Source organism: Homarus americanus, unplaced genomic scaffold, assembly GCF_018991925.1.
Source record: "Homarus americanus isolate GMGI-L3 unplaced genomic scaffold, GMGI_Hamer_2.0 scaffold16430, whole genome shotgun sequence".
Lineage (NCBI taxonomy): Eukaryota > Metazoa > Arthropoda > Malacostraca > Decapoda > Nephropidae > Homarus > Homarus americanus.
The window spans coordinates 355805-374558 of NW_024729259.1; the positions used below are offsets into that span (position 1 = coordinate 355805).

General features: G+C 37.8%; 1 protein-coding gene across 1 annotated transcript; it reads left to right on the forward strand.

The window, feature by feature from the left end:
• The first annotated feature begins 374 nt into the window (after positions 1-374).
• Positions 375-12550, forward strand: LOC121866366 (CCR4-NOT transcription complex subunit 9-like). Its single transcript, XM_042365988.1, has 7 exons — positions 375-463; positions 1545-1675; positions 3102-3267; positions 5040-5189; positions 5445-5603; positions 7183-7310; positions 9643-12550. Exons 1-7 carry the CDS (start codon positions 440-442, stop codon positions 9815-9817), a joined length of 933 nt encoding a protein of 310 aa, XP_042221922.1. The 5' UTR covers positions 375-439; the 3' UTR covers positions 9818-12550.
• The last annotated feature ends 6204 nt before the right edge of the window (positions 12551-18754 follow it).

The following is an 18754-nucleotide window of genomic DNA, read 5'->3' on the forward strand; positions in this document are numbered from 1 at the left end:
AGTAATTCCCTTACAGATGGTGTGTGTGAGTGCGTGTGTGTGAAATGACATGACCCCATAAATATTTTGGCGCCATGTTATGTCTTTTGTACAAATACTCTCCCTAGCCTTCCTGCGTACCGTATTTGAACCATGATATGTATACCGTAATGTAAACATATTAATATATTGTGGTGTGTCCATGCTGTGTGTAATAGTGTAATCAAGCTGTATACTGATGTAGTATAGCCATGGGGTGTACTCTAGTGTACTTATACCCAATATCGTAGCGTCAGCAGGGCAGTAAACGTAATACCATGTACCGTACAGTATCTCGTTATGTACCGTAGTATCAGTAGCCATGGTTGTGTACCGTAGGGATGGTGGCGCCATCTGTTGACGGAGGAGGGAACTACGTGTGTGTTTATGTTTGCCGACTGACTGAGGGCTGATCCCCACCATGAATCCTTTAGGGAATGCTCAGGTAAGTCTGTGTTGCATTACTTAACACACATACAGCTCAAGTTGTTAGCGTAATTAACTTATGTTGCGTCAATATAAACCATAGGAATTAGTTGGTGGTGGTGGAAAGAGGCTGTACAGGGGTCATTACCTGCCGGGGTTATGTAGATGGGTTTATTTGTATGTATTTTGGGGTATTAGTTTACTGAAAATTGTGGTTTAGCTTCACTGTCAAGAGTAATTTATGGATTATCTGCAGTTAACGTTTTATTTCTGCCATAGGAAGGTTACTCTACATGGTGGTGGTGTGGACCTGACCAGAGGCTGATGCCCTCACTGTTCTAGGCCGGGGTTTATATTGCTCGAGTTTTGTGACTGTTTAGTTCTTCAGGGTCCTGTTCTTTCTTTTGTCTTGTTAGGTTAGGTTTATCCAGGTGGCAGAGCCTCCCTGGTTAGGTTAGGTCCTTCTGGCATCACTGGTTAGGTTAGGTTAGGTCAGGTCAGGTCCTTCTGGCATCACTGGTTAGATTAGACATGTATCCTGTACTGATATTTGAGTCATGTGATCATTTGGTTTTGCCAAAAAATTATTTCCTCCACCATTTGGGGGATTGGCTTGATAAACTGAAGAATTTATCATCTATTAAAAAGTTTTTTTTAGCTCCTTAACCCGGACACCTGATCTTAAGTATTATATTCCTTAAAATTTTCTTTAATAGTTAGGTTAGGCTTTGTTACTCAACAAGAAATATGGTTTACATAAAGTTAATTAGCATATTTGTTATCAGAGAACAGTAATTTGTTTTTAGTTTCAGGTGGACTTTAAAATTGTATTGCCATTATTATGATTATCATTTTTTTTTTAGAAATTCACGAAGGTGTGGGGTAGTGGTATAGAATGCTTTATGCAATTGGCATCAAGAACAAGGAAAATCTGACTTTGAATTTTCATAAACTATGAATCACCAAGTAGACCTCTTTCTTCCTCTGGGCTTGATGTAACTTTGTTGATAAGACCACAAATTATAGTACGAGGTATTTCACAGTTATCAATAATTCTTTTTAGGTTGTATAGGTCCTCAATGAGCACTTGTGTGTTACAGGGTACAGCCCCAGGTCAGAGGTTCTTGGGTGCAGGCAGCGGCATAACAAGTGCTGAACGAGACAAGATCTACCAGTGGATCATTGAACTTGCAAACCCTGATACAAGAGAAAATGCTCTCCTTGAACTGAGGTAAAGCTTACCACCGTATTTGTGAAATGGGCGGTGGTAAGTAGCTAGAACAGAGCCCCCTAAATCACATATAAAGTACAGTATTTCAGATGACAAGCCAACGAGACCTAACTAAAACCATGTTCGGCTTATGTTCTACACAGGAACACTTGTATTTTGCTGAATAATTTTAATAAAGTCATCAACAATATGTGCCTTTGGTAAGTTCCCTACAAATCATGTTTTCATAGTGTGATTTGGTTAAAGTGTAATGAATGTATTGGAGAACACATGTTATTTGGATATAAAATGATTGAGTAAAAGGAACTATGTCACTCAAGTAGGAATAAGCGTTTATGTGGTCACTTTGGCACCCCCGCAGTGTTAGTTTATCTTTCATATGCATCAGACGCGTTACTGCAGACTGGGTTTTATCTTAGAACTGTAGAAGTACTGTTTGAACTTTTTTGATTTTAATTACAGTGTGAAGAATTCTGGTGGAGGTGGTAGTCATTTCCTGGGGTATGTTACAGTTGAATATCAGTGAGGGATTATTCTGTTAGAGGTTATGAAGATTTGAGGGGAATGTGTGTGTTTGGTGAGTGCTGAGTTTGGAGAGAAGATGAATTGAGGGCGAGGAGGGTAGGAGGAAAATCTGGGACTGTCAATGGAATGTTTACGTAAAAGATAAAATACTGACATGTTAAAATTATGAGAAAAGAATGGATGCAAAGTGAATGATTATGGAAGTGTTTATGTTAGATGAATTCCATTAGGTTTGTAGGAGCAACAAGAGAAAGTGTATGTTTGAAAGGTGCAGCTAAGTGGAAGAATATGTATATTTTTCAGATGTCTTGCCCTGTGGAAGAAGTTGTGCTAAATTCACTGTGCTGTTTAGTGGGTGACAGTAGGCAGCAGGAGGATGTAGGTAGATTAATTAATGGCATCCTTGAAGTAAATTATGTTATATACTAATTGAAATTCCAAATGTTATATTTTCTATTACAAGATGATGATGTTTTCTTGAATTACTGCCAGGTGTTGGGTGTGACCTAAAGTACAGTACGGTATGTAAAATATTTTCTAACAGTGGCATAGACTTTATTTTGCATTGATATAAATTGTAACCAAGTTCCTGTTACACAGCAGAAAAGTATATATACTGTAGCAGTAATTGAAGCTTTAGGATTTTAGATACCTTTATGGGCTTTATATTCATGTCATGGTTAGGATACCATGTTTACATTCAAATGTAAGTAAAAAAGATACAGCTAATTCACGGGTTGAGACATCAAAGTAGGATATTGATATCATGTGCAACTCAAGGTAGCTACCCCTACTATTATTTCTGAATAAATGTTTGGAATTTGAATGATGTTACTAAGAAATGAGCCACATTAAGATGCCCTGTGGTGTCTTGTTAATTAACCCATCTTTCTACATGCAGTAAGAAGCGTGAGTCCGTCCCCGACCTTGCACCACTCTTGTGGAACTCCTTTGGAACCATCGCCGCCCTCCTGCAGGAGATCATCAATATCTACCCTGCTATTAACCCGGCCACTCTCACAGCTCATCAGAGCAATAGAGTCTGCAATGCTCTTGCTCTTCTTCAAGTAAGTATTTTGTGTGTGTGTGTATAATGAAAGAAAAAAGTCGTGTCGTGGATTTTGGTGAAAACATATGCCATATATATATATATATATATATATATATATATATATATATATATATATATATATATATATATATATATATATATATATATATATATATATATATATATATATATATATATATATATATATAGTAAAACCTCGATTAACTTACCCTCGATTAATCAACTTTCGGGTTAACCGTCGATCCCAGACCCCTAAAATAAATAAATAAATTTGATTTTCCGTATCCCAGTGCATATAGTAAGTAGATTAAAAAAATGTTTGTTTACTCAGTGCATATAGTGCATGAAATAAACAAATCCTATACAGGTTGACAATTCTTTATCCAGAATTACGAAAACCGTAAAGCTCTGAAAACTTAAAGTTTTTTCGTGGTGCATTACTCGTGTGATATCGAACATTACTTGGACCTGATGCTACCGGGCGCTTGACTCACGCGGGACAGCTGGTGTGAGTGAGGCGTCACTCACAATAATATGCATTTATGGAAACAAATATATTGCACGTATATATTTTTTTGTGTACTGTACTTACACAGATTTCAAATTGGGCGCGTTTTTGTTTTAATTGGGTGCCATGAGACCTATCGAGCTGGCAACACTGATCAGGCCTTAGTCTTCGTTGAGATACTGCAGAGTAAGCAACTCCTTCTGACTGCGTGTTTGTGCTTCCACGTGTTTGCTTAAGTGACAATGCCGCCAACTAAAGGCAAAAGGAAGCGTGTTGTGCTTAGTATTAATGATAAGTTGAAAATACTAAACCAATTGAAGGAAGGAAGATCAATAGCAAGCCTCGCGACTGAGTATAATGTTGGTGTTACAACAGTGAAAGACCTGAGGCATAATCAGGATAAGGTAGAGGGTTTTTCTCTTAAGTTTGATATAAGTGAAAAAGGAAAGAAAGCTTTGGATAATCGTGCCGATGATCCACTTGTCATGTCAATAGACGAGAGTGATTCAGATAACTAATTCTCTACAACACAGTGGCTCTACTTTACATACATTCATGGAAGGATTATGGTACTGTAAACACTATTTTATTTTTTTCTAAGGTTTTTGGATACTGCTTATGTGCCGTACAGTACTTCATTAATAAAAATTTTATTAAAGTATTATGTTCTTTGACTTTTCCTGTTAATGAATATGTTGTATTTCTTTGTGTATGAACCTCTGTACTGCGTGGCCGTGAGAAGTGGTACCACCCTCAGTGCCAAGACCTGACTGAATTATACTCAGAATAGGCAAACTGTACTCCAAGCTTTGTCAATAGATTTGTTAAAACTATAAAAAAAATACTGTCCCCTGCTGTTCCCTCCTTGCCCCCTTTCTGCTCTTCCCCTTCAGCCCATCCGTCTTTGAAATGTGTGTAACTCTTGATACAGTTACAGAATGATGAGAGAAAGAAGTAAAAATTTCAGCATATACCTAGATCACGCGCACCTACAGTGATTTACTTGCATATATATATATATATATATATATATATATATATATATATATATATATATATATATATATATATATATATATATATATATATATATATATATATATATATATATATATATATATATATATATATATATATATATATATATATATATATATATATATATATATATATATATATATATATATATGGGGGTAGATGTTGCTGCTATAATTGTTCGATTACATCAGGATCTCACTGAAAGTCCATAATCTTTACAGTGCGTAGCTTCACATCCGGAAACACGATCTCAGTTCTTGGCAGCTCACATTCCCCTGTACCTGTATCCATTCTTACAAACCGTCAGCAAAACTCGACCCTTTGAGTACCTGCGTCTCACGTCGCTAGGTGTCATCGGTGCTCTGGTTAAGGTAAGAATCCTGCTTTAATATCAAAGATTTTTCTGATAAATGACAAAGCTGTTTAGCAATGAGTGTTCTGCATTTACTGTACTGTAGTTGTGTCTATCCATCCATTATCTTCACCTCATTTCTTTAATATTTTAGATGCGATTCACTGCAAGTAGATTAATTTCATGTATGTGAACCTCCAGACAAACTTTCATTATTCCAGTACCTATATGTATGAATTGATGAATTGCCACTTACATCTCGTACAATCTACAGACGGACGAACAAGAGGTAATAAATTTCCTGTTGACTACCGAGATCATCCCACTGTGTTTGCGCATTATGGAGTCTGGGTCAGAGCTGAGCAAGACAGTGGCTACCTTCATCCTGCAGAAGATCCTTCTTGATGAGACCGGACTCAACTATATTTGCCAGGCGAGTTTTAGAGGGAAAGGTATATCATGCATGAGTGTGTTGTGAGAGGAATAGGATCGCGAGGGTTCAGAGGAAACATTCAGTGAGTTAGTTGCAGGATGGTGTTCACTGAATGTTTGTTTGATGACACTTGAAAAGGCTGAGAGAAGTGAATACAGATGTCTAGTGATTAAGTAGTCAGGATGATAATTTTCTAGTTATCAGATGATGGAAGATTTTGTTGTAAGAACAGATTGAACCAGCCCAGATGTTAGTTAAATCAGTATTTGAGCAAGTGTGTTAATACCTGTACAGTAAAGCCTCGAATAACGACGGTAATATGTCCTCCAATATTGCAGTGTGAGGTGAATCGTCGTATCATGAATCATTAATTACCATTAAAATAAAGCAATAATAATGAGATGATTTCCATAGTGTGACCTTTTCATTTATGCTGTGTGATATTTTACCCTCTTTTCCCCCCAAAAAGGAAAATTAATGAAAAATAAAAACTATAGTCTTTAAATAATGGTTATTAATACACCTTATACAATATAAATCAATAATGTAATAGTCGACCCTCGTTAATTCGGACCCCTTTAATCCGGATTTCGGATAATTCGGACAAAATCTGAATGAACTTTTTTTTTTTTTTAGATTTGTAGGAATATTACCTACGCGGACCTTAAGCTAAAATGCTGATCCACCCACTGCTGGGATAAAACACCAGCGTCTTTTTGGTTAAATGGAACATCTCAACCACTAGTGTGGGGGGGGGGAATGCAACTTTTAGCTTCAGACATGAAAAATATTTACCATTTACTGCCAGTAAACAATGAAAACGTAAAATATGTACCAATTAGTAATGAAAAGTTGTGCAGTTCCTTCAGCAAATGAAACTCACCAACTTACAATAGGCTAAATTACCTTACAACGTGTTTTCAGTAGTCTATGTTGAAGTTCTTAGCACAGGCTAACTTATCATATCATATACGGTATCACAGTTAATACATTGAATTATGAAGGAATGAATGTTACTGGGGCAGAGGAGGCATTCTGTTAATAGCTAAGAGGTATTTTGTTAAATTACCAAGTGCTAGTGACATGTGGAACTTAGCTGTAAATTACCAAAGGATTTTTTGGTGAAAGCAACATTAGAGGGAGCAGGCTAATTAGTTTAGTTTAGTGTAGAAAGAATATCATGAGATAGGTGGTCAAATTATTGTAATCAGACAGGATATCCTTAGTTGCTGTGGAAAAAAACAGACAATCATATCATCTCAGAGGTCTAAAAATATTTCAGAGATTTTTTGGACAAGTTGCTCATTATGTGATTTCCTATTTTAATTTAGTAAAAGTTTTCAGAGATTTACAGTAGGAGTCTGATAAAATATATCAGATGCGATATACTTTTTTTTTTATAAAGCCATAGGATATTTTAGTCTTTGGCAGGAACTATTTACAGGGTAGCCACAGTCAAGAGCAACACAGCTCCTCTTCTCATTTAATATAATTTTTCTTTCAAACTGACTTGCCATGTGTCCTTGTAAATTAAAAATGACCAATTTAATTTTTATCTTGAGTTTTTCGTCCACTGCAGACTTATGAGCGATTCTCCCATGTGGCCATGATCTTGGGCAAGATGGTGATTGCTTTAGCCAAGGAACAGTCTGCACGGTTGCTGAAGCATGTTATACGCTGCTACTTGAGGCTGTCAGATAACCCAAGGTATGTATGCTTTGATTTGTTACAATTTTTTTTTTAAATAAAAAATCTAGTGAAATACAGTACAGTGAAAGTAATAAATAATGAGGAATGGATACAGTGTGACTGAACACTTACCTTTAATGTAGTCAGCTGAATGCACTTGGGGCCCCCATAATTTTCTAATTATACATGGAGACTACATTAACTGGAAACGTTTCGGTATAGAAAATGCCTGCGTCATTTGAAAAAAAAAAAAAGTCACAACTGCGGCGGTCGTAAGTCCAAGCAGTCGTAAGTCGGGGTCTAGCTGTAATTAACAAAATAATAATAAATCCACAGATAAATACATTTATAACATAATCATAGCATTATTTTCCAGTAATACTACACTACAACTACACTACTTTTAGCAATAATAATAATGGAAGACCCTCATGTAACGAGGATGGCCTGCCCAAGGGCCTCCTAGGCGTGAATTTGTTTAAGGTGTAGAAGCTGTCGCCAACACAACAACCACATCGTAAATTAACGAGCTGCATGACACAGTGTCAAGGAATAGTCCGAGAAGACTGGACAGCTCGCCAACTGCACTGGCTAACCATTACCCCGGAATACGATTCGTAAATCGATTAACATCCAGGTTCCCAATTACTGCTGGGTAGACAGAGGCAAATGGCATAAAGAAACTTGCCCGTAGTTTCACCCTGCCCGAGGATTGAACCCGAGTCCGCTCACTTGCGAGGCGAGGATGCTAACCATTACACCACAGGCTTTTAGCAATATTACTTTGACACAACAAGATAAAATGGACAAACAATGGGAATGAAACAAACAAAAGTAGGTAATTTCGTTCAGGAAGCTTCCTTATGGCCGAGCGTGTGGCGTGACAGGCAAATAGTCACCCTGGAACCTGATAACCTGCGCTGGGCATTTAAACACTGGCGGAAAATGGCACGCGCATTAGTACATCACCCGGGGCGCAATAATCGGGCGTCTTAGACATCACCTTGGGCGTAAGGGTTAAACGCTTAAGCAGACCTCAGTTCTGCAAATAGATTGAACTGAGAATGTAGTGTCTGTAAGGGATTATTCTGTCTCAGTAAGAGGGGTGGGGGTGAGAAGTTTGGCTGGAAAACAGCAGGGAGAGAGGCAGGATAAGGAAACTGTGAAATAGGGTGTGAGGAAAGGTGGTGAAGGGGCAGTAAACCTATGGATGGTGACATATAGGTGGCATATTAAGACACTATCTCACCTTATGACAGCATGCCAATGTCTTTAAATCATGCCCAGAGCAGTCGTCAATCTTTCACTACCAAAACAACACAGGTGGCAGACCTCTAATTGACTGCAACCCGTTCCTCTCAGACTGGTGTCTCACAGCACTGGGGAATTTATATATACTATTGCTATTCGGACAGCTCTGTCTTTCACGTCCAGCAAACACTTTTTAAAATAGGTAGTGTTTTCTCAGGCCATACAGAGTCTGAAGTAAGAAGTCAAATGAAACTATACAATTTATTTACGTATTATGCTTTGTTGGTACAGTTGTAGAAATGTGTTCCTACACCCCCTGTGGTAATCTGTCTCTAAATGGCAACTTTGCAGTTGTAGTATCACTATTTATGAAAGAATGGGTATATTGGTCATGTAACAATGGATGTGATTGGTGAATAGGTTATATTGGTTGGCTTTTTGGTGGCATGGGTTACCACGGGGTGGTGGGAACACATTTCCGCAACTGTACAATAGTATAAATAGGCCAAGCATATAATTAATTCTCTAAAATATTAGGATATATTTTTTAGCAAATAAGAAGTACAGGGAGTCCCTGGGTTATAAACGGGTTCCGCTCCTGATGACGTTCTTAAGTCGGATTTGTACGTAAGTCGGAACACATGCTATGTGCATACCGTACTTACAGAACAATGTTTAAAATCCCACTATATCATAGTCTAAGTCCTTATATACATCTAAAAGCACTTAATTTAAGATAAAATAAGAAATAGAATGACAAAATATAGTAAATGAAAGTAAAAAAAGAAGTCATCAGCTAAATAAAATACTGTAAATTTCAAGTTTAACTCCTTTCGTATCTGCGGACGTTCGCAATTCGGAGACCCCGTATTCTTATTCGTATTTGAATATTGAACTCGTGTATTCACTCCATCCCTGATGTGAGTACATGTGGGCAACTGTCCCAGATGTAGTGAACTCAAAATGTGTAGAGACCATATCATACTGTATGTACCAGCCCAGTGAAAGGATTGAGTGCCTTCCCATTTGTGTAAAAGAGAAACTTAAACAAGATTATGTGTAGTTTTCATTTCTCTCTAATGTAAAACTTGTTCAACAGAGCAAGGGAAGCTTTACGTCAGTGTTTACCAGACCAGCTGAAGGACCAGACCTTTGCTGCCTGCCTCAAGGATGATAAATCCACTAAACATTGGCTGCAACAGCTCCTGGCCAACTTGGAGTCCACAGCTGCTGCTGACCCCCGAATTGCCCTCCCTCCCCTAGCAGCTCAGTGAAGCAGGAGATTGTGGGATTTGAGAGGACTTGGCCACAGTTGTGTCAGTTAATGATGCTGTGATTTCAAGTCATCTTTCCCATCTATGACATACATGCATCTCTTGCTGTTAGTGGTGCCATGATCAAATGTGTATCCTTGGCTACAGTAAGATTTATAGATGGTGGTGCTGTGATCAAGGACATCCCGTGCAATCGCGTCTTGTGCAGGCAGTGCTGTGATAAAATGTACATTCTTCTGTGCAGTTATATTTCCCAGTGATGCTCGCAGCTTGCTGTACAGCCAGGCTGCTCCGAGGTTATGATGAAAGGGAATTTTCTAAATGTCCCTTTTAAATACCAAACAATTCCCCTCCTTCCCGTAGGTGCTCTGTCACTTTAAGACAAACTTTATGATGCTTGATTGATCAGTTTGAGCATTTCTAAGGGAATTTGTATATGTAAATAATGCCAAAACCAATTATTTTTAAGGCTGCTGAGTGTAGAAAAACTGGTGAAGTTAACCATAGTTATTATATACAGTATATATATATTTCTAAGAACTTTGAAATAAATATTATTCTTGTCCATTGCATAATAGCAAATCAGAGCAAGAAGTGACTCTCTTCTCCAATAAAGATGTTTTTCCAGTGGAGTGAGAAGCAATGGTTTCATCAGTCATTTTGAAAAAATATTTTAAAGATAATGTGTCCCTTCTGAGATATCTAAATGTAAATGAGGGTTAATATATGTTGTTCTCTCATGTATTGTACCTGGTATAACTAAACATTCATATCTGAGGACAAGATGAGTTGACAATGAAATTACAGTACAGTACTGTATTGTGTTATAGTTTATACCAACCAAGAAATAATTAATGTTGTTAACCAGACACTGTACAGGCATCTCTCGTTTAACAATAGAGTTGTGTTCTTCAAAGAACTAACATTAAGTGAAATTATCGTTTAATGAGGGATAACAACAAAGTATGGAGGGTGAACAACAGGTTCAAACGGCAGGGCTGTAAACACTGAATATGCAATACTGTACTCCCTAGTATTAATAATAAATGAGATAGTTATAAATGGTTTTGAAGTTAAGCAATTGATTGATTTATTAGCTCCAAACTCCTATATAAATGATGTGGTTCAGAGTTAAACAATTTAGTGAGCAAAAGGCGAGCCAAATTCGAACAAAGATTGCTATGATAAACAGTAAAATTGATACATAACGTATTATAAGATACGACAGCACATATTTTATGTACAAAAAATAGCTCCTTCCACACTCAAGCTATCCTCTGGGCGACGTGACACAGAGACGTATGGTTGCTGCCGCAGAGGGAGTCGGTACACGGCTGGGCTTGCAACGCAGCTACAGCCCACTGCCTCAGTTACGTTCACTTCACACATATATTGTACACGCCCATGCTCTTCATTTTTCTTATTTTATAGTTTTATATTATATTTTCTTTATTTCTAAGCCACATTAGAGTATTGTAATGATTTTTCCACAACTTTTATAGTTCCATTACATGTAACAATGGCACCATGCCATCTCACAAGCCACCTCATCCCCATTTTTTTTGCCCATTCCACTGTGTCAAACTATCACTATACTGAATATTAAGTGAGAAAGGGTGTCCAATAAATTTTATCGCTCAACCGACTTAACGTTAAGTGAATTGACACTAAACGAGGGATATCTGTACTTGTGTTTGATTTGATCTGGGTTTAGTTGTCTGGTTCTGGTTCATAAGAAAGGAAACCTTCAGGCAACACTTCTTGGCAATGACAGATCTTATACATGTTCTACTTATAATAGTGTTGGAACTCTGGTGTGGTTAAGCATACAGCTCCTGCATGAATTAAATATGTAAAGCATTAGGCTACTGAACTGTGCCATATATAATTAAATTCATGGGGTAAAAACAAAACAAAGGTGGACAGAATATGGTGAAACTGTACAAATGAAATTCACCTTTTTGCCAGTACAGTAATAAGTTTATATATGTGTAAATTGCTTGGAGCTCATGTTATTAGGGCGGTGACATGTGAATGTGACCAGAACTCTCAGCAGGGTGAGCTTGGTCTCGTACAGTTTTGTGAATGGTAACACAGCTTGAGGAACCCATGGCTGTTCTATACTATAGTACTTGCTTCTTGGTATTTTGGTTCAGATAATCTAGTCTCATTTGGAAGGTTTGTAATTGTTGGAGGTCTTCAGATAATTGCCAACTTTATAAGCGATATTGAAGAGTATATACCAAGGAGGAGGTTCGTAAATACAAATTGAATGAGAACTAACTACTGTAGGTAAAGTCCAAATACTGCTGTCTATTGCTTTTAGTGTTGTGTTCATGTACTCCTTGACAACAGGCTGTAATATGTGACTTAAAGAGACGTATTCCACTATATTTACTCAGCTGAGCAAGTTTTTCTTTTTTATTTTCAAGAAGGAATATAATATTTTATGTAGAGCTTGTACTTATGTAGTATTGAAGCAAGCAGTGATAGTCTCCCTCTTGTAGCCTCACATTACACAAATTTTTCGACACACTGTGATGAGGTAGAGTGAAATTAATGTATATGTCATTGCCAGCTCAAAGAATGGTAATTATTGTTGATTTTGTGCTGGTTCACTTGACACTGGTTACTTCACTATACAGGTTGACAACCCTTTATCCGAAATTCCAAAAACCGAAAAGCTCTAAAAACCGAAAGTTTTTTTGGAGGGCAATTTTTTTTTTTTTTAAACAGGGATTAGCCCACCCGGGCATAGATCACTGACCCACATCAGGGCCTGGGGGCAAAAATGTAATAGTAATAATAATTATTCATAGTAAATAAAATTTTTAATAAAAATACACCAAAATAAAATAATAATAATAATAATAATAATAATAATAATAATAATAATAATAATAAAATATGATAATAAAATTAATTATAACAATAATACTGTAATAAAATAAAGAAATACAAGAATGAAAAAAGATCAAAAGTGAGAGACATGACCTAGACCTATGAATTGTTATTATAATTTTTATTATATGTTCGCCACCCAGGCCCCAATGTGGGTCAGTGACTTGTGCCCGGGTAGGCTTAAAAAATAAAAATAAAAAAATAAATAAATCTGAAAACCGAAAAATTCCAAAATGCCTCTGGCCCCAAGGATTTCGGATAAGGAATTGTCAACCCGTACATGTCAGGGATCACCGCCAGGAGTGTGAGCATGTGGGACAGCTATGCCTGAGATTTTGCATTGTCAAATTTCTGACCTTCACATTTTAAAATTTATAAAATCAATTAAGCTTTGTGTGTTGTTATATCACTAAGATTTATTGGTGACAATAAGTGAGGATTATTAATTACACTGCTGGGTATTAGCCATCAGCTGTCACATTAGTTTCTTGAATTTATGCGAGTGGTGATCTCTTGAGATATATACTGTACCTTATGTATGTTTTTCCTGCTGTGAGGGGTAACATTGATAAAAGTTATGATGACTAAGTTTGTCTTTGTTACTTTATACTGGCAGTTAAGATTCAGTATTTTGTGGATTAGCACTTACAAGTTTCGCAGTATTTTATTGCACTAACCTGTATGTAACTTTTGGATGATAGCCCCAAAGACTAGCATCACCATTGTTGTTTTCAGCAAATATGTGTTGGAAGTTATCTGTGGGGTATAATTGCCCCTTCCTGTCATCGATAAGACATATTGTAGCATGTAGCAAGTCACGTTAATTGTGTAGGTTTTTTGTTTTGTTTTTTCTTATGGGAGACCAGATGTACTATCGTACACAAAAGTCATGTCCACTACCCAGCCACAGTGAGGTTTCGAAACAGCTGGGGAAAATGCTATGGTCGGCCAACAGATGTCGCCCACTGTAGTGTGTGTGTGTGTGTGTTGGGGGCTGGATGAGAGGCAGGTTTATTTATTATTTATACCACCATAATTTCAAACTGCCTTTTTAACTACGTTTTGTCTTAGTTGTTTCTTTATGGTTACGAATTCATGGAACAGGTGCAGTGCCCTGGGTGCTTATTGCCACTCAGGTCACAATGATACTTTAAAGAATGGAATATATTAAGGATAAAAGTGAAATATGCAAGGATCAGGGTGAAGGGCCTTGGTCAGCTAGTTTTACTCAGCGACCATGTCACAATTTTGTTGTTATTCCAACAAAGAGATTATGGTAATATTTATTTATATTACACCCATCCTTTGCTTAATAAATATTTGTGATAATATGCAATCTTATATAATTATACACTTATGTTAAAAAGAGTGGAGTGAAAAAGTTATCAGTATATAAGATAATATTCAGACTTAATCTAGGTGACTGTCCCAATTCTTCCAAGTTCGTGTTTAAACACCCCACCACAATATGCAAGCTTCATATATTTTGGTGTGTGCTCAGGTACCGTTAATATTGTGTGCTGAACATCATGAGCATTTCAATGATGGTAGCAATTGTAACTATATACAGTAATTATATTGTGCTATAAGACAACACATTCCACGACGTGTCATACAGACCATTGTATACCACACAATACATAATTTGTGGCTGTTAAGTTACTTTGTTATGAATTTTCATGCAATATAGTTTAAGACATCATTAAGGACATGGATTTAATATAACACTGTAGGTGAGTTAATATATATTAATTGTATTTATAAACAATACTAAAATCCAAACAATACACACACACACCTTAGTATTTGGTCCAGCCACCCATTGCATTCAGGATTTCATCAAGGCGATTAGGGATGGAGTCGACCAGCTTCAGGCACACCCCTGGTCGTTGACGTAAACTCTCCCACACGTCGGAAGCTTTGGCCTCTATTGCTGCACAGGTTCGCTGCTCCCCAATATCCCAATCATGTTTCATCATGGTCCAAATATGTTCAATCGGATTAATATCACATCCTAGTGTTGGCCAGTCGATGACCTCAATTTCAGGGTGATCCTGGAGGTAGTCCTTCACTATGTTGCTGGTATGAATGGGACTGTTGTCATGAACCAGCCTGATAGTGTGGGGGGCTTTAACTCCCATAGCCCGGACTGTAGGAATTAGCACTTGCTCCAGGATGTCTACATACTGCTCACCAGTGAAACGGCCATTGATCTTGACCAGTTCACCTGGCCCATATTCCCACATCCACCCCAAAATGTCACTGACACCCTACCACTCACTGCGCGATGTTGAATGTGTTTCTCCTGGTAGCGTGTGTTGGGGGGCCACCAGCACTGCCATGCTTCGCTCCCACTGACCTGAACACCGTTTCATCGGTAAATATAATGGTTCTCCAGTATTCTTATCTATGTGGAAGGTGTTCCAATGCAAAGCCGAGTCGACACTCCTTGTGAGTAGGTGTTAGCCACCCTTTGTGAGCTGGAATATGGCAGTCGATCCCGGCTTCGCGTCTCATCGTCATGCGATGGCAGTTGAGGCCCAGATTTCTTGTATGCTCCACTGATGTTCACATTGGATATGCCGTTGCAGCTGCCACAATCATGGCATCCATCCTTGCCGACGTTACTCGTGGCCTCCCGCTTCGAGGTTTCGTCTCCATGAGCCCTCTTCCTCCCACTGGCGGATCCACCTCCTAATCGTCTTGGTGCTCCTCCCCACTTCGAGAACAATGTTCAGCACAGTTGCCCCGGCTCTCCACATCCCGATGATTTGGCCTTGCTCAGCAATCACTGCCGACGAATTTGCTCGTCCTGCAGGCATATCTGAAATGGCAGAGTAATATTATGTTGTGGTAACTGATGCAGGCTTTTATATACTAGAGTAAATTGATGGTATTAGTAATACCTAGGTGAAGCATTATTACTCTGACATAACGTTTTGTTAAATCTTTTTTGATCAACTGCCCAAGAAACCCTTCCTATTTCATGTATTCATAGTGCACTGCAAGTGGATCACACCCCCCCCAAAACCTCCACCACCATCCCTGCGACTGTAGAGTGAACATTCGCCGATAATCATCATCAAGATTTAGTTTAACCAGACCACTGACACCCATTTGAGTCTCTCCTAGGGCTGGCCAGAGGGATTAGTTAACATATATTTGTGTTTCTATAACTTAGTGTTATATTGTTTGGAGGAGATTACAGTATTTCAAAAAGGTCAAAACTGAACTTGGGGAAAAGTTTGGGGTCTGCTAAAATATCCTACATTGTAGGGTTTGTGAAGCACATTGTTCGATACCGATTATAAATAGGGCATTCAATGAGAATATGTTGGACTGTTATTTGTGTTCGGCAGTTGGAGCATATAGGTGGGGCTCCATTAGGGGAAGACACGAGTTGGCCATGCGTCAATCGCGTATGCCCAATTCTCAGACGATTCAGAATAGTTTTGTGATGAGAGGATTGTTTTGATGGTGACCAAGGATAAACTGATGATTTGATCATTTTTAGCTTATGGCTTGTTGGTTCATTTTCCCAGGACTTCTGCCAACCGAAAAATGCTTATGTGTATAGAAGATTTTCAACTCAATATCACATATTCTTTCACCTGTACAAATATCTGCTGTCACTCATGGGACACCCTGCAGTAGTATAAGGACGACATGGGCTATGGTGACAAATTAATGTGACTTACCTGTTGGTGACGACGATGGTAGGAACGAGACCTCGGCATGTTTCAGTGATCGATATCACCTCCTTCCCCTGGTGTGGGTGGCGCCAACCTTGGTAACGTGTGTATTCTCCGTGACTACCATTACTGGTAGTCACAGAGAATTAATTACTGGTGTGCCCATCATTCGCACCGTCGTAGCCATGAACGGCAGAGATATGGTCGTTGTAGTGCTTTTATTTACCCGTTGCACATCTCTTACCATGCTTAATAATATTAACTATCTTCATGACATTTTTATTGTTATCAGTGATTGCGGAATTCACGATGTTATGCTCCACCTACACACAGCCTGTTACTAGACTAACCCCCACCTCCTCTATTCCCCCACACACATTACAGTGGGCGACATCTGTTGGTCGACCATAGCATTTCCCCCAGTTGTTTCGAAACTTCAGAATCAAGGCCATTCGAAACCTCACTGTGGCTGGGTAGTGGACACGACTTTTGTACATGATAGTATAGTACAGTTAAAGAGGACTTCTTCAGGTTTAAGTTTATCATGTCGGGCAAAATTTTTGGAGTGTGTAACAAGATTCACATTTTCCAGGCATTCAAATATCAGTGAGACAATTCTCTTTATAAATCATGAATCCTGGACTTCATTTGTACAGTATATGGTGGACTAAACCTTTTATTGTGAGAGATTCTATTATGGTTTTCTGTGTAAGAACTGATGGTCTGACATACTGGTTTGTCTTGTAGGTTAATTTGGTAGAACCTAGATGTATTAAGAGTAACAAAGTATAAATACTGCTGATAAGTGTGTAAAAACTGGGATTGACCTCATTTTTCAGGTAAGGGACACTGAGGAAATCTTTATATGTGTGTGTGTGTTGGTCGGCAGAAGTAGTGCAGCATGTGGTCATTGCATCCAAGTTTGTGTTATTCTTTATTTTGCTTGTTTGATTGGCATACGAGTGGACAGACTACAGAAGAGGAGCTAGGGAGCCATGGGCACAGTTGTTGACTCCTGATGTATGGTATTGTAAATGGATACCAACCAATATTTAGAAACAGAACTGTGGTTATGTTAAAATGACTGACAGGTAAAATGAAATGGTTTACAACAGATTAATGGACACACAAACATTCAGGGGATGTTTATCATGTTTCTTAATACAATAGTGTATTTGTAAAGTTAACATGAAAAACAATAAAGAGCATCGGTGGTAATGAAGAATATTCCAATTTATTTTGACTGGCTAACTGTAGTAAGTTCTCACTTGTGATTTTGTAGAGGGCTGGCTGAGCTGAAAATTTTCTTATTTAATTTCAAAAGCAGAATATTTGGGATATATTTATGACTTCTTTCAGATGATGTATATAAAACCTCAAAGCTCTTGCAATGAGTTCAACGTACAATATCAAACACGTGGGAACATTTGATAATCAAAAACTAAACATACGTTCAAAAAACTAAAAGAAAAACCTGCTTTGTTGTCTTTTCAAATGTTTTAGTTAGCATTACTGCATTATAGGGATATCAATAAACCAAATTTTCATGTGTAGCGTTGTACCGTATTGTTTGAAAGTACTAATGTATCATGTGCCCTTAGACTTAAGAGAATGACAGAAGGGTGTGTGTGTGTTCATAACCCTGTCCTTTTATGTGAGAAAATTGATATCTCAGGGTTACACTGTCAGATATGATTTTTTTTTATGAACAATTGTACTATATGTACTGGTGTAGAAGACAGTTGGGATTGTGAATTTTTGGCCTCATAGCTTCTATCTGTCACCTAAATTGACATAAAAGAAGTTCACTGACATTGATACAGTGAAAATGTGTCTCTTGCAGGTATCACTTCAGCTGTTGAAACAAGGCAGGCATTGTTCTCAACTCTGAAATTTTTTAGTAAAACTAACATCTAAAGAGGTACAGTAGTCTGACTTTTATCACAACTTGTTCATCACCCTCATAACTTGACCAATGTGAGAAGTTTATTACCAATATCATGAAGACTTATTGTACGAGTGAAACATATTGCAACCTTGAAGATATAAACCCAGAAATAAGTGCTTGGCTTACATAATATAAACAAATGGTTTAACTTGTGAGTGTTGCTTAGGATTTTTGAAATACTGTTCACTTTCCACCTCTGGGTTTGATAACTAACACTGGAGTTGATGCTCTGTACTTAAAGCCATATGAATTAAACCGTTATTGTAATTGTTTATTCAAAGGATTGTATTGGAAGTTGACAGTCGACACAATGCTACTTTTGAAACATTGTGTACTGTACTTGTGTAAAGGTGTGTTAGGGTATATTATATATCACCCCAGCACATCTGAATTGTT